The 17,732-nt window shown below is 45.5% G+C and overlaps 1 protein-coding gene across 1 annotated transcript in view; it reads left to right on the forward strand.

Moving 5' to 3' along the window:
* The window catches only part of LOC135708064 (synaptic vesicle glycoprotein 2C), a 54,856-nt gene that overhangs the window by 5,383 nt on the left and 31,741 nt on the right, over positions 1–17,732 (forward strand). The window contains exons 2-5 of the mRNA XM_065230011.1: positions 13,687–14,128; positions 14,200–14,563; positions 14,625–14,923; positions 14,990–15,132. Coding sequence (XP_065086083.1) covers positions 13,687–14,128; positions 14,200–14,563; positions 14,625–14,923; positions 14,990–15,132 — 1,248 coding nt within the window. The remainder of the gene's footprint in view (positions 1–13,686; positions 14,129–14,199; positions 14,564–14,624; positions 14,924–14,989; positions 15,133–17,732) is intronic.

Genomic DNA, 17,732 nt, shown 5'->3' on the forward strand with positions numbered 1-17,732 from the left:
TAAATGCAAAATTGAAAGAAATACGTCAAGTTGATATTGACCAAATTTTGACCGTATCACCCTTTACTGCATTCAAGTGCCGTGATTTTCATTCGGTGTGTTGTGTTTTCCGTGGTGCTGTTTTAAAGTGAAAGTGAAGCATTGTGAACATTGTTTACAAACACTTTCCTAAGCAAACGTCACGCGATTATTTTTTTCCGAAGCGCCATCTACCAGCAAAATTTTGAAGCTTGCGAGCTTTTGTTGAGCTCGTGGTGAAACTGTTGCAAACATTTTGGCGCATTGCTATCGCCTGGATTATACCGTTGTATTGAACTTTCGCCGTCAAGCTTACCTGCTCTGTTGTTGTATACTACACTAGGCGCATTACTTTAAACTGTGTAGTAGCGCTGCTTTGGCAATCGCATCAAATCCTGAGAATTACTTCAATCCTGAAAATGACTTCTACTTGCCACTCCTGTGCTACTGATGTCATTGACGATTCCATTTCATGCAGCGGCTTCTGCAAGGCGGAATTTCACCTCAAATGCGTCAATATCACTTCAGCTGTTAACGATGACATGAAAATGAACTCGCAATTGTTCTGGATGTGCAGGTCGTGTACCAAATTAATAGATGACATTCGTTTCCGCAATTCCATTCGAGGCACTTATGAGGTTGGGCAAGAACATGTCCTTGGCGATCATAATGACATCGTTCAAAGAATTAAGTCGGAAATCATGAATGAACTCAAAAGTGAACTTCATCTGAACTTCACCGCTTTGATCAATTCCAGTGCACTTACACCAAAATCATCAACTCGTAATACGAATGCCGCTGGGTCTTTGCGAAGCCGACGATTGTTCCGTAAACCTGAAGCTGCTGAACGCCGTCAACAGGATATGATGTGTGGAACTGCAAGCTCAATATCTCCATCTATCGGCACTTTTGCTGTACCACCTCCAAGGCAGAAGTTTTGGCTCGCGTATCTCTCGTGACGTCACAGTGGAGCAAGTACGTGAACTGGCGATGCAGAGGTTAGGAATAAATGACGTTGAGACATTCCGACTAGTCGCCAATGGTAAGAATGTCAGCAGTCTGTCATTCATTTCGTTCAAACTCGGTATGAGTCCTGAGCTGAAAGCAAAGGCTCTTTCGACTGCAACGTGGCCAAAGGGAATACTATTCCGTGAGTTCAAGGGACAACAGGAATGTTACAAATTTTTGGAACCCTTCTCGAACGCCAAATGCCAATTTATCCCCCAGCATGGAGTCACCCAATTACCCGGATCACCAAGACAACACCATGACATAATAAGTGACAAATCCCATCGCTGCACAGAGCTCGTCAACCAACCTGTTCCTGAATGGCCGGTTTCATCATTGCCATCTTCTTTGACACATGTTTCACTTGTCTCTACCGAACTTCATCCAAACTCTTTGCCAGTCCAATAAATTCCATTTGGCTTTTCTTATCAGCCACAGTTAGCCAGCTGTACACTGGGACGCACCGAAGTTGGCCCCATGGAAGCCCTTGTGCTTCCCACCGCAGTCGAGCCATTGCAGCCAGCGCTCAGCAGTCGTCCCGGCCCTGCGTGTGGGAGTATTGCAGGGGTCTTCCAACTCAACGTCAAAGGCAAGTACGATAATTTAATGTACTCGATGATTCCTGATCCGTTCATCGCTTGCAGCCGATTTCCGAAAGCCCTACCTCATCAGCCATCACAATTCAACCGGACACTGATTTTAATACTTTAATATTTCATCTGCCACCGTTTCCTACGATTTCCGCAACGCCGACCATGGTAGTATCGCCAAGTTACTCTCCAATTTAGATTGCGACGACTTATTGGACACCGTTGACATTGAGTCCGCCGCTCAAACTATTTCAAATGTCTTGGCATATATCATTGACAGACACGTTCCGAAAAAGATTCATAATCATACGACCCATCCAACATGGCATACGAGCGAATTTCGTCGACTGAAATCCAGAAAGAGAGCCGCTCTTAGGAAGTTCACCAAGCACCGCACACTATCCCTTCAACGTGACTATGTCAGGATCAATCACGCATACAAACGAGTTGCGAAAAATTTGCTAGTGTCATCACGGACGAGAGACTGAGTGACGACCATGCCCGACTGGCTGCCAGTTACGTACCACTCTCTGGCCAAACCATGAGCAGAATTGACATCAATCCCGAGATGTTTTTCAGGGCTTCCTCGAAACTCAAGTCGTCGTACAATCCGGGTCCTGACGGAATTCCATCGGCGTTCCTCAAAACGCACTTGGACAGTTTGTTGTCTCCACTGCTGCACGTTTTTCAACGGTCTGTGGACGTCGGAGTTTTCCCATCCTGGTGGAAGCTAGCGCACATGTTTCCAGTACATAAAAAAGGCAACAAACAGGACGTTGGCAACTACCGTGGCATTACTTCGCTTAGCGCTGTTGCTAAATTGTTCGAACTCGTTGTTATGGAACCGTTACTTGCTCACTGTAAGCCGTATATTAGTATCGATCAGCATGGTTTCATGGCTGGTCGCTCCACTGCCACTAACTTGCTGTGCCTTACTTCCTACAACTCTAACAGTATGTCGGATCGTGCTCAGACGGATGTCATTTATACTGACTTATCTGCTGCCTTCGATAAATTGAATCACCGCATATCAATCGCTAAACTGGACAGGCTTGGTATCCACAGCTGCCTTTTGCAATGGTTTCAGTCGTACCTCACCGATCGCTATCTTACTGTTGTCATTGGTGATCACCAGTCCCGTACGTTCGCTGCCACATCCGGCATACCTCAGGGTAGTCACCTGGGACCGCTGATTTTCCTGATTTATTTCAACGACGTGAATCTGGTAATTGAGGGACCAAGATTATCTTACGCAGATGACCTTAAACTCTACCTCCGAATTCACTCAATTGAAGACTGTTGCTTCCTTCAACGTCAGCTGAATGCTTTTGCTGATTGGTGTATTCTGAATCGTATGGAGGTTAACCCGTCCAAATGCTCGGTTATCTCTTTTTCGCGCAAGAAAGAGACTATTATGTTCAAGTATGTTTTGTTAGGCACTGAAATTGAGCGCGTCAGCCAAATTAAGGACCTAGGCGTGATTCTGGATACAAAACTCTCTTTCAAGCAGCACATCTTGCACGCCGTCGACAAAGCTTCCAGAAATCTAAGGTTTATCTTCAGGATTGCCAAAGACTGCCTTAAATCGTTGTACTGCTCCTTGTCTCGCTCCATATTAGAATACTGCTCGATTGTCTGGACTCCTCACTACAACAACGGTGTCGAAAGAGTTGAGTCTGTTCAGCGACGGTTCCTGAGATATGCGCTACGTAAACTGCCGTGGACGGATCCCTTCCGATTGACTAGCTACGAAAGTCGTTTGCAACTGATCCATCTGGAGCGCCTGTCGGTCCGAAGAGATACAGCAAGGGCATTGCTAATTGCGGATATTTTACAAGGACGCACCGATTGCCCTGTCCTCCTTGAGCAAATTGACATCAATGTTCAACCCCGAGCCCTACGGAATAATTCAATGCTGCGCCTGCCCATACAGCGAACTAATTATAGCATGTTCGGTGCAATCGGTGGTTTACAGAGACTCTTCAATAGGGTCTCCGCCCTGTTTGATTTTGACCTGACTCGCCAGCTGCTTCGCCGCAGGGTTACTTCCACTCACTTGCTATAAAAAATGTTTTTCAGAATTATGAAATCATGAGATGGTATAGTGATAATTAGTACTTGTAAGTTACAAGATGAGGACGTGAAGTATGTGTTTGACACATACAATCTGTCAATATTGCTTTGAGTGCGTCACAATCAGCAATTTTACGACTCGTGAGTGCTCACTCTGAGTGAACGCTCACGAATCATAAGATCGCTTATTGTGACGCTCTGAAAGCAAAATTGACAGGTTTTATGAGTCAAACACATACTGTATACCCTCTTCTCGTTACTTACAAGTACAGCATATCTTTATATCATCTAATGATTGCATAATTCCGAAAAATATGTTTTTATAGCAAGTGAGTGGAAGCAACCCTGCGCCAGAGGTTTAGTTCGTTTTTTTCTAGATCAGTCTAAAATCTAAGAAAATCTAAGTGTGTAGGAAATGCGCTGTTTGCAAACAATCGGTGATAATTTTGATCACCATTGCAACAGTTGGACATTTGTATTATTTTCAATAGTAACCTATTGAAAATCAATAAAGTAGTCATTTTAGCAGATTGGTAGATAAATTTCCAATCGTTTGGCTTGTTTAGAATTAAAATCCATTTACTATTGACAGAGTTATATGTGGTCAAAACCTGACCTCTTTTCGTAATGCGGTCGATTTTGGTTTTTTTGAAATTGCACCCCCAATATGTTGCCGAAAGACGTAATCCTACGTCAAAAGTGATAACCTACCTAGCTACGAGTATAACTTAACCTAACGTGCTAGATGCCCCGTAGCGTGGGTAGATCACCTTTTCGTGGTACGTTACGGGATGTAAGATCTACCACCGATTCCTAGTCCTGACTACTTCAAACTAGGGGAACAGGATTTTTCAGTAATCCAAGGAACACATCTTAGTCCTTGTTACTTTTTATGCCTTGTTGATAGTGACAAGATTCGGCTTTGTCTACCGAGGATGATCTTGAAACAAGGTAAAAAAATGAGTTAGCTGTCTTCATCTATGTGATTCCTAATCTTCTCTTCGTTGTTCCCTAGTTTGAAGTGGTTAAGACTAGGGTTCTGATGCATGGTCATTATCGGTGTCATACCTTAATTTTGTTGCTAAGGAATTCAATTTTGACTGACAAAGGGGCACGCCTTTGGAGGGTGTTTCAACACTCCGAAGGGTATAAATAGCGGGACCTTTCAATTAGAGTCTGATCCTTGCGATAAATGCAAGAGTGGCAACTGTAAAAAAATCGAATACTTCATCATTTCTCAATAGTGATGGAGTAATACGACATGCACTAAACTAAGGACACGGGATATACTACAATAGATCAATTTACTGGTCGCAGTATTGTAAGGTCCCGAACAGAGGGGAAAAAAAACGTGCTAGATCACGTAGGATCTGATGATTTGATCTCAGACAGGTGTCTCTGAACCTTTCCAGGATAAAAATCTCCGTTCTTCTAATGTCTGAATTCCAGCCAGAAGGTCGATCTCAGAATTTCTAGTTCACGGGGGACTGTTTAGGATCATCCTAAAGATCTTGTTCTGGATCCTTTGGAGTTTGAGGTGATGGAATTTGGCGCAACTCTCCCAGATTGGCATACCGTACTCAATTACGGGAAGGATGATTTGTTTGTCGATAACAAGCCTATTTTTCAGGGATAGGACCTCCTGTTGCTGAGTGGATACAGTGATCTTATTAAGATGTTACACTTGGTGTTCGTTTTGTCAACGTGCTCCCTGAAAATCAGCTTGCTGTCTAGTGTTAAGCCGAGGTAGACTACCTCTTTCGACCATTCTACCACTGTGCCGTTCGCAGATCTTATTATGGCACCGATGGAACAAGTCTGGGAGATTTAGAGTGTGGAAAGATGATGACCTGGGTCTTTGCCGCGTTGATACGGATCTTCCAGCTGTTGAAATATTCAGACAGGACGTCCAGGCCTCTCGGAAGTTTGGCAGTCAGAGCTCCGATGACCCTACCCTTGTAGACGATGGATGTGTCATCTGCGAACAGAGACAACGATCCACCATCAGGGAGAGCCGGCATATCGCAGGTGAACAAGTTGAATAAAATGGGGCGAACGATGCTTCCTTGTCTAACCCCGGCACCGATGTTGAATGCATCCGATGTGATGCCATTCAGAGAGACTCGGAACGTCCTGTCCGATAGATAGTTGTTTATTATCTTCACTAGGAAGATTGGAAGACCGTACTGCCGCAATTTGAACACCAAGCCACCGTGACAGACATTGTCGAACGCTTTTTCAACGTCCAACAACGTCATGGCAGATGTTTTCGAAACATACTTGTACCACAGACAAACAGACGTAACTCTTCATTGTGTATCTTCGTTCACGCATTTAACGGTTGATTTGAATATTATCAGTTCCGCGAACTACTCGCCGCAGCGCTGGCATCGGATCACTTTGACGTTTCTATACATTCTATAGAACTTTTATACAATATTGTTTGCGAGTTGGCGAGCAAGCTTGTTTTCCGCGAGAAGCCTGAAAGATGTCGCTACTGAGGTCCTATGTTTTGAGAAACTATGTTTTCAAGAAAAACTTTTTCAAAGAGTTACGTCTGTTTGTCTGTGCTTGTACCGTCTGAGAATATTTGTTACACAAGTCAGCTAGTGGACGGTCGAACGACCTTTCCGAAAACCAAACTATTCCTCAAGTAACAAGTTGTTTGCTTCGGCAGATGTTAGGAGCCGGTGGTAGACTGCTCTTTCGAACAGTTTAGATAACCCTGAGAGAAGGCTGACCAGATGGAATTCAACTTTGAAATCTGTGTTAGGGAAAGGGCAGCCCTACTTTTGCTCAATAACACAGATGAAATTATTCTTAATAAGTAAAAAAAAATCTCCTTAAAATAGATCGTGTTGCTCCTTAAATGATTGATCAAAATACGTTAAAAATCTTAAAATGCTCAGTAAATATTTAAAGTACGCTCTGAGGCTGATGATAGATGTTGTCAGTTCAGCTGAGCTACACTGTACCAAACCACCGTCCTCTGTTCGAATGAAACCTCAGACCATTCAAATCGAAACATCGAAATCGCCTTTTCGAATGATAGCTGCAACCGGATGACGGTTGTTTTGAAGTCAGATGATTTTCCTCTCTAATACAGAATGAACAATGATACGAGATGCAAACGGACCTCAGTTGGAATGCGTAATGCTCTCTGCAGAATGATAGTCATCTTAAATTGAAATGCATTTGGTTTTGCTTCAGCCGCATAACGCAAATAATTCAAAACGATGATGTGAATAATTCTATCGAACGTCATTTGCTGCTCTGAGCAGACAAACGAGATAAAAGGATAGCCATCGCTATCAGAGGTAGTAAGAACATTGGTAAATGATGGAAACTGTAGATTGCCTATTTCGTTTATTCTCTCTCGTTTCGTTCGTTCGTTCGTTCGTTCGTTCGCAAATCGAATTAGCTCCGCGTTGTTTAGTGACGCTCTCGCTGGCCCAGCCATGGGTAAGAAATCGCGCGGTAACGCGAGTGCCGGTTTACCGGGAAAACAGACTCTCCCAGGAGACGGCGCGACCACCGAGCCAGCCCAGAAGAAGCAGAAGAAAACCCCATTGCCCGTCCCGACAGGCGTTGCGGACCCGCAGTCGGGGCCTCCCAGAACTAAACGACCCAGACCTGAAGACAGCAGCGCCACCGCATCGGCAGCAAAAAAGCTGCTGAGCAACAATCCGTTCTCCGCCCTGCAGAACGGAGCCCAGCCGCAGTCGGACCCTGAGACGGTGCTTAAAAAAGTTAAGTTGCCACCCTTCTATGTGAAGGGCTTCCCTCCCGGGCTATGGGAGCAGCTGGATTTCTACATTAAGCAGAGTCTTCGCAGAGACCCGCAGCAAGGCCATCAAGTATCGTGGCCAGTTCTACCTGGTCCATCTGGAGAAGAACTCCACAACCGTGAAGGATCTCCAGACGACACGCACACTGTTCCACATCGTAGTGAAGTGGGAGCGGTATAAGCCGACCCACCGTGCCGTCACTCAGTGCTCGAACTGCCTATTGTTTGGGCACGGCACCAGAAACTGCCACATGGCCAGCCGCTGCATCAAATGCGGCAAAAACCACAAGATCGACAACTGCGACAGCATCGAGGAAGCAGCTCCCACATGCGCCAACTGCGGTGCCGCCCACAAGGCCACGAGTAAGGCCTGTCCGAAGCGGGCCGAATACGCCGAGATCCGGAAGAAGGACTCGTCCAACGCAAGAAGGTTCCGGAAAACAACGCGTAGAACTTTCCTCCGTTATCACCTGTCCAACCACGGCCAATTCCAGTGTTGCCGCCGCTCCCGCTCAACCAACAGTTGGCTGCTGCCCAGTCGGCTACCGCTGCAGTACCCGGTCAAGCCTCCGGGCCATCGACGGATCCCCCTGCTCCGGGATTGGCCGGTACAACCGGCGAAGCTACAGACGATTCTCCGCTGTCAATGGATGAGATCGTCACACTGTTGGCCCAGGCCATCATCATCAAGCGCACCTGCGCTACAAGAACACAATAGCTCCAAGCTATCATCTCCTTCGTCGCTAATTATGGACCGTGAAGCCATAAAGATCGAAAAACATTGAGCTTGCAGACTTCCTCCGCAAGCACGACATCGACGTGGGCCTTCTCACCGAGACCCACCTCAAGACCGGTGACAGCTTCTGGCTGCCCGACCACAGCATTGTCCGGCTTGATCGCACCAGCTTCAGGGGGGGCGGTGTCGCGGTCATCATCAAGAAAGGCATCAAGTACTGCACCCTACTCCACTACCGCACTTCCATCATCGAGGCCGTCGGCGTTGAGGTGAAAACATCGACCGGAAACGTCCGGTTCATCGCCGCCTACTGCCCCCGGCAATGTACCGTTAGCAATGGTACAGCACAGCAGTTCAAGAACGACCTTATCATCATAACCCGCACCAATGCCCGCTTCGTAATCGGAGGGGACCTGAACGCCCGGCACGAGGCCTGGCGGAACTACCAGCAGACCCAGAACGGCCGCCTACTATTCGACCATTCCCAGCATGGTCTCTATTCCGTCTGGTTTTCGGACGAACCAACCTTCACATCACCGGCGGCAAACACCGGATTAGCCAAGCCGGTTGCCGTCAACGACCTGAGTTCGGACCACCAACCGGTGCTGACCGAGCTGGGCTGCAACGTGGCCCCTGCACCGTGCCTGCGGAAGGACTACCATCGAGTCAACTGCGTCAAGTTTCGGCGCGTGGCCGACCGCCACATCGACGACAACCCACCGCTCGACACAGTGGAGAACATCGACTGGGCCCTGGAGGGTCTCCATCAAGCCATATCCGTGGCTGATGAAGAGTGCGTTCGACGAGTTCCTGTGAGGGGTAAGTTTCAAGCAATTGATTCCCACACCAAACTCTTGATTCGGCTCAGAAATGTTCGTAGACGCCAGTTTCAGCGGACTGGGGATCTGCAGCGTAAATACGAAATAGTCGATCTGAATCGGCAGATCGCTTCCAGAATGGTCTCAATCCGGAACAAGGGTTTCGGGTGGCTCGTTCAGAACCTGGATGACCGTTCAAGACCATTCTGGAAGGTTGCCAAGGTGCTGAAGTCTCACCCCAAGCCCATTCCACCACTTAGAGTCAATGACGGACGGCTTATCACCAACGAAGAGAAGGCCAATGCGATTGGGGAGCACATTGCCCAGTCGCATTTGCTTGGCTCTACAATCCCAAGTCCACTCGAGAACCAGGTTGCCCAGTGCGTCCAGACGTTAGATACCTCCCCTTGTGCCGTCCCTCCAGAAGAACGGATTACAGAGGAACAAATTTGCTCAGCGCTGAAACACAGTACGAACATGAAGGCTCCCGGGTTTGACGGAATATTCAACCTAGAGTTGAAAAATCTCAGCGCGAGGGTGCACTCGCTGCTGGCTGCCATCCTCAACAGATGCTTGGAGCTGCACTACTTTCCAAGCATCTGGAAGGTGGCAAACATCATCCCGATCCGCAATCCTGGGAAAGACCCTTCACTACCGTCAAGCTACAGACCGATTAGCCTGCTCTCAGCGCTGAGCAAGCTGTTCGAAAAATTGATCCTCAGCCGACTGAACAAGTTTGTGGAGGAACATGACATTCTTCTTCCGGAACAGTTCGGGTTCCGTAAGGGGCATTCCACCAATCATCAGCTAGTGCGGGTGATGAATAACATCCGAAGTAACAAAGCTGTATCCAAGTCCACAGCCATGGCCTTGTTAGACGTCGAAAAGGCGTTTGACAATGTCTGGCACGACGGACTTATATACAAGCTTTGTAACTCCAACTTTCCACCATACCTTGTGAAAATCACCCGTAACTACCTCCAGCAAAGGTCGTTCAGGGTGTCGTTGAATAGTTCCCTTTCGGGACAATTTCCGATCCCAGCAGGTGTTCCGCAAGGGAGTCTGCTGGGACCACTGCTTTACAGCATCTACACGTCGGACATCCCTCCTCTAGGAGACGGTTGCGTGTTCTTCCTGTTCGCAGATGACACCGCGATAGTCGTCAAGGGTAGGATGCCTCGTGAAATTACGAACAAGCTCCAACGATGCCTTGACACCTTTACCACAGACAAACAGACGTAACACTTCATTGTGTATCTTCGTTCACGCATTTAACGGTTGATTTTAATATTATCAGTTCCGCGAACTACTCGCCTCAGCGCTGGTGTCGGATCACTTTGACGTTTCTATACATTCTATAGAACTTTTATGCAATATTGTTTGCGAGTTAGCGAGCAAGCTTGTTTTCCGCGAGAAGCCAGAGAGATGTCGTTACTGAGGATCTATGTTTTGAGATACTATGTTTTCAAGAAAAACTTTTTCAAAGTGTTACGTCTGTTTGTCTGTGCCTTTACTGATTATGCCACCACGTGGAAAATCAAAATCAACGCCTCGAAAACCCAAACGATCATGTTCTTTCACAGACAATCGCCAAAACTTAAACCGTCTCCCTCCTGTACCGTAATAATGGATGGTACAAGGGTCGAGTGGTCCGCTGATGTTACTTATCTCGGGATGTTGTTCGATGAGAAGCTCCTGTTCCGCTCGCACATAGAGAAAACCCTAGTTAAGTGCTCCGCCTTGGTTAGGTGTTTGTATCCGCTCATTTGCCGCAGATCCCGCCTCTCAAGGCAAAACAAACTGGCTGTCTACACACAGATCATAGCCCCCGCGATCTTCTATGTCGCCCCGGTGTGGGAATCGTGCGCTCAGACCCACAGGAACAAAATCCAGGTTGCACAGAATAGAGTGTTGAGGATGATCCTAGATCGTCCATTCGACACAAGAATAGCAGACCTCCATCAAGAGGCAGAAATTCATAAAGTAGATTCCAAAATTGAGGATATGACAACCAAATTTATCCAAAAATGCAATCTTTCTGAACATGCTTTAATAAGCAATTTGTACATAGTAGGTTAAGTGTATATAGTAGAGTAGGTTAGTTTTAAGCTGTAAATAGTAGTATTAAGTAGTTTCTCTTCAAATTCTAAAAACAAAACAAACCAATCCCACCAAGGTGGTCGACCGTGTACTAAGTCTAGGACTAATTCTGTAAAACCAATTTTGAATTTTGCCCATACCTAAAGAAGAAAGCAATAAAATCACTTAGTAAAATGTATATGTAATCATCCAAATTAAACTGAAATAAAGATCATTTAAACTAACTAACTAAATTGCCTATTTCGTGGTGAAGGAAGTTTCCTCTACCAACAAACAAGAATTTTTTGTATCCATGATGAATGGCTGTTCATGGCTATTCAGTATGAAAATGTAAACAATCGAATTATTAGTCTAATTTAAAACATTTGCAAGTCATCCTATCCTTAAATTGTTGTCCTCTAAGCTCTGTATGTTTACAGCCAATTTTCAAATAAATATCATCCTTTATTTGGAGGACAGTCATTTGATGACGAATTCAATCATAAGGAAATCATCCGAAATTCGATAGCATATTTTTAAAGGACTCGAGCAATACAATAATCAGTCGAAGTATTGCGGATGTTTTCGTTAAGTGTAGGAGGAATTTAACAGAAAGACTTGGCCTAAAGCCAAATTGATATCGAACACGACAAACTGCTCACTTCATTGGACCAGGGGCGGGATGTATAATCAAATTGGCCTACTGATCATCCATCAATGACATGTAAATAGATAAGGCCGCCAACTGAATTTGTCGTCTTTTTCGTTCTCCCCAGGGTACTTCCGCTGTTTAAATGGGTGAAAGAGTGTGACGTCAAACTCTGTCACCCATTTCAACAGACGGAGAACGAAAGAGACGAAAAATTCATTGGGCCTCACCTGCTTACACTCATAGATTTTCCATATCCGAAGAACTTCAAGATTTGGGCGTAATTGCTTTTGTAAACAAACACGTCAATCGCTGATTTCTTGCGAATAAAAGCTCAATCTCGCGGACAAACTATTCGAAATGACAGAGGAATCATTTCTCTACATGATTGTATTGTTAGTTTTCTAGGCTGAGTTTTATTCGCGAGAAATCGGTAATGGATCATTTTAGATGGCTGAGTTTTGAACCCACCACAGCTTGCATTTGGCGCTACTGTATACGGACGATCCAATGTAAAATACTGTGGTAGCCACAGTACGGTGCTGTCAAAACTTCAGCATCTTCAATGATCCATTGAAGTGTTTGTTTACCAAAAGCAATTACGCCCAAATCTCAAATCACTCCGGATATGTGAATTTGGCTCCAAACATCAACAAACCATCGTTGCTTGTTGTCGTTTGGAACCAGTTATGCGAGCTACGCGACTATTGTTCGTATTTGACAGTCACCTCCCCCCTAGCATTGGACATGTCCAATAGGGTGCTTTATTTTGATAAAAGTCATGAATTTCTGATAGGCCACCCTCCAGTTTGATTCATAACCCCAAAATATGAGCCTGTGCCAAAAATGGTAACGATTGATGCAGGTTTTAAGCGAACCCCACACGGTAAGAAATATTGTCAATACTTACAAGTCGGTTACAAGAGGTCGCGCAAGTTATATGAAGTTTGTATGGAGATTTCGGTGAATTATTATGGGAAATTGTAGATTTGCTCTAACTTTGGTTTTGTCATGACAATGATCAACACACCTGTTGTTGTTGTGATGAAATTGTCAATTTTTTCTTGCACATATTGACCAGTCAGTTTACCCTATATTTGATATGATATGATATGATATGCTGTAAAACTGATCGTACACTGAAACAAAGACCATAGTTAGAAATACTATTTTGCAGAAAACACTTATTTTCAGTACAACTACGCTTAATGCCGTTAAATCTACCATGATTGCAGTATAGTTGACTATAAATATAAACAAAGTTAATACCATTCTGTCAAAACTACTATGCTTACTCAAACGGCATAGTAGTTTTGATAGAAAAATAGTAAAATTAAATGAATTTCGTTTCTGCACAAATCTATTGGTGGGGGTATTTAATTTAAACCATCAATATAGTAATTTTGCCAATGGATTTTGTTTCTGTGTAACAACAACAGACTTTTTGGTATTTGCCATAGCAACTACATATTAAAATTATTCAACATTTGGACATGTAGGAGCAAAGTTAAAGCGATATAAAGGCCCACGCACATTAGATCCGGATCGGACGCGTTGCGGCAAAGTGACAGCTAAATCTATTGTCTAACTGTCAAATTTACGTCAACGCAACGCAAACGGATCTAATGTGGGTGGCCCTTAAGTGATTTTTAAATGTAATGATTTTGTAATTCTCATACAAATTTCTGATCACTTGCGCACCTCTAACCTCCACCAATATTTACCATTTTTTGAACATGTTCATATGTTATTAGCATGATACGAACTAGAGGGTGGCCTATCAGAAATGCATCACTTTACATCACACGTTACAGGATTAAACCTGTATACTAAGTAACCGAATCATCAATCATGTTCCAGTAGCCGTCAGCCCTCAAAGATATGTACTTCAACTAATCCCCCATTTCTTATTCCCCCATCCTCCGCAGAAGATGCCCACTCCGGAACCCATTCGATTGAAATCCACCACATCCAACTCCGACAGTACGGCAGCTACGACGGCAAGGCCCAAGTTTACACCTACAATGACGCCCTGGAACTGATAGGGAAGGGCAAGTTTCACACCTTCCTGCTCTTCATCTGTGGCTTCTGCCTGATGAGCGTGATCAACGAAACGCTTAACATGGGCCTCGTCATATCGGCCGCCGAGTGCGACCTACAGTTGACCTTCTCCGACAAGGGAATGCTCAATGGAGCGGCATTCTGCGGGGTGGTCATCAGTTCCCACCTCTGGGGATTCCTCTCAGATACCTGGGGCCGTCGGAAGGTCATCCTCCTGGCGTCCACCGCCAGTTTGGCGTTCTCGGTTCTGTCCAGCTTTTCGGTTAACGTGTGGATGCTCATCGTCACTCGGTTCTGCGTGGGGCTCTTGTAAGTATATAATTTAGGGGAGGGGGGTGCTGACATATATGTAGTCATGCATAGTTTCTCGTGCATTTCAGCATCTCCGGAAATGCAGCCACCACGTACGCCTACCTGGCAGAGTTCCACACCGACAAATCTCGGGCCAAGGTCATCTCCTGGGCGGCGATGTTCATGGCCTTTGGCATGATCTACCTGCCGTTCGTAGCCTACTTCATTATCCCTCTGGATGCTCAGTTCGAGCTGTACAGTGACTCTCTCGGAATGCGCTACGGGATGTGGCGGTACTACCTTCTACTGAGTTCGCTCTTCAGTATCATCATTATCGGTGGAATTCTATGGCTGCCGGAGAGTGGCAAGTTCCTGCTCACCACCGGTAAGCACGACGAAGTGCTACAGGTTCTCACCCAAATGTACCGATGGAACCGAGGGGAACCGGATTATGTGAGCTCCGATCTTTCATACTGCTAACCGGTAGATTAATCAACTATTTGTATTTCCCAAGAAATTCCCCGTCAAATCGATCGCCCTGGACGCGATCGACAGTGCTTTCGCAGAGCAGCGAAAGCGAAAGATCAACCAAGGACTGCGCTACATTTGGGAACAGACGGTCCCCCTGTTCCGACCGCCACTGGTTGGCAACACTGTACGGGCGTCGTTTCTCATGTTCGGACTGTTTCTGGCCTCGTCCGGGGTGTTCATGTGGATACCGGACATCCTCAACACGTACGTGAACTTTAAGGATACCAAAATCACCATCTGTCAGGTGGTGGATATTATTCGCAACAACCGGACGCATATGTTGTGAGTATGGTTTGGATGAAACTATCTATCGAGCATTGAAATTGGGAATTTATTATTTGGGTACAGATCCGATCATACACCGGTCAGCTGTCCGGTACGCATCGACCCTGCCATATTCATGATAACCACGATGATGGGGATCCTGTTTTTGGCGTGCTACATTCTGAATGGAATCGTCATCAACATCGTGGGGAAGAAGCTACTGATGAGTAAGTGTCATTTTCCAAAAAACACACACCAAAGAAACTTTATTTCATATATCATTACCATTTGACTAACACAATAATCAAACTACGTCGAGAATTCGCTCAGAACTCCTATCAGGATCTTATTGGAATGTTCTCAAGAATTGATTTCTCTTTCAAAGAATTCTTTTCAGAATTGATCAAAAATAAATATTAGATTAACTCTGGGAGGAAATTCTGGAGTTCTGCCTAAGATTCTGATTTTTAATCATTATTCCAAGAGTTTACTTAAGCCAACCGGTGGAAACTAACGATTTAAAATTGGCTCACTACTTGATTAACGTACCCCATTCTAGTCAAAATTCTAGTACTACACAATGTTTGTTTTGATTCGCTATGAAAGTATGACAGATAAAATAAGGGGTTCGTGGATTTTCCTATGTTTCGAGGGGTGCATCGATTAGCTTGGGACCGAAGATAGTACCAGAGCTGAGCCAAAAAGTTGACCACGTTTCTTCGGGACCTTCTGGTCTTAGAGTTACCTCTATGCTTAAGCGGTTGTCAATGATAGTTTTCCCGGCTTGATAAAAATAACTAGACTGGATATTTTTTTTATTTATTTAATTTTAAATTGAACTTAATTTTCGAAATCTTGCTCCTTAAAAAATAACCATTCGTTTTTCTGGAATTCTGGAAGATTCGTGATTTTCATGATTAGGAAAAATTTAAGACCCGAGCTATTTAGTTTTGAACAATCCTTGACATTTAAGAAATCATGGTATCGTTAGAACAGGAAATTATAAAGATCTCAAGAATAGAAGATTATTCCAGACTAAACATTTTTAAGATTCTAGAACTCATAGAAAAGGTTCAAGATTTTTACGAGAACCATTCTAAAAATTGTTGGTATAATGGTTTATTTTCCAAGATCTCGGATTTCACGCAACAAGAGAAATTTTAAAGAACTCCAATGTTGGCTTGAATTGCAGATCCTGGATTTAGAAACAATTGCAAGGTCCCAGAAGAAAATAAAAGTAATTAATTTGGTCTTAACACAACCTTGCCTACAGCTCCGCCAATACCTTCGCGAATTCTCCCGGAGAGCGTGCATTGACGTCTTGATTTCGCCGGGATCCAGACCACAGCTCGACCCCGAAAACCAGTCGCATTCAAGACATCCCATGCCCATACCACCAACGCTCGCTACGGCAGCTATTCTGCCTACAACGCCGCTATCTTCAAATCGACCCAGCAGCAAACTTGATCCTCTCAATCGCCCTATCCGCCAATCCCAAGCTCCTAAGGTACAACGGTCTATTTTCTCCACCGTTGGAACATCCCTGCCCTGGGTGGGTGGAACATTTCCACCTGCCACTGGTAGGGCTCCGCCTCATTCGGCACGCAGCGATCGAAGTCAGCTCCAAGCCTCGAACGTGTTCGACATCAGCGCATCAGGATGCCCTAGTCCCCCCTCCAAAGGGGAAACCTCTAGCGCTTATCTCGTTCCAGCTTTATCAATGCCAGTGACCTGGTACACCAACTCAGACCTCTACGGCAGGCCCCTCTACCCGGTTCAGGTTCAGCTCTCCGCCGCTACGGCCCCAGAATCACTCAAAGGTCACGCTGGCGGTATGATGAAGCTGATTGGGAAGGCTTCCGGGAATCCTACCGGACCGGGCTCGCAACCCAGAGAACATCTCGGATTTCACAAAGGTTATATTCAACGCAGCTACCGCCACGATACCGAAAACCAACAGTGTCCCTGGACGAAAGCCCTTCGCAAGCTGTGACGAACTCCGGAGGACGATACAGGCAGGGAAGAAGCCCTCACTCGTAACCGGGCGCTGCACAACAAATGTAGGCAAGATATACGCAACGCCAAGCAAGATAGTTGGTCTAGCTTCTTGGAAAGCATTAACGCCTCTCAATCCTCAGCCGATCTCTGGAACAGAGTCAACGCGCTCAGCGGAAAGCACCGCTCCACATCCAAACGGATGGAACCATCATCTCCAAACCGGCAGACGTTGCCAACGAGTATTTCGCCGAAATCTCAGCCATCTCTCAGCCAACATTATTGGAGCAAGAGCAGCGGCAAATTGGCGGGTCCCGATGAAATTGGTTATCCCCTCCTCAAAAATCTTCCAACAGAATTTGAGCAACGTATGCTTGGCCTCTGGGTCACAGACACATACCCATCGCTGTGGAAGGAAAGCCTTGTGCGAAACGGGAAAATACATGACTTACCGCGTGCTAGGCCAAAGTGCTCGAACGAATGGTCAACCGCAGACTCAAGTTCTTCTTGAACTCAAATGGCCTGCTGGATCACCGGCAACACGCCTTCAGACAAGGTTTTGGCACATCCACATACTTCGCCACACTGGGGAACGTCCTTCCGGGACGACACGACCAGGGACATCACGTGGAAATCGTCTCGCTGGGCATCTCCAAAGCTTTCAACACCCGCCGTTATGATCAAGATGATAAGAAGAAACTTTCTGACCAATCGATCGTTCCGAGTTTCGGTGGGAAACACCCAGTCCAGGAGCTTTCGCGATGAACGGTGTCTTCAACCACTTACCTGGGAACATCCGCATCTTCGTCTACGCTGACGATAGTAGCTATGG

The sequence above is a fragment of the Ochlerotatus camptorhynchus genome, unplaced genomic scaffold (assembly GCF_037179485.1).
Source record: "Ochlerotatus camptorhynchus isolate MF236.1 unplaced genomic scaffold, CSIRO-AGI_Acam_v1.1 ptg000325l, whole genome shotgun sequence".
Classification (NCBI taxonomy): Eukaryota; Metazoa; Arthropoda; class Insecta; order Diptera; family Culicidae; genus Ochlerotatus; species Ochlerotatus camptorhynchus.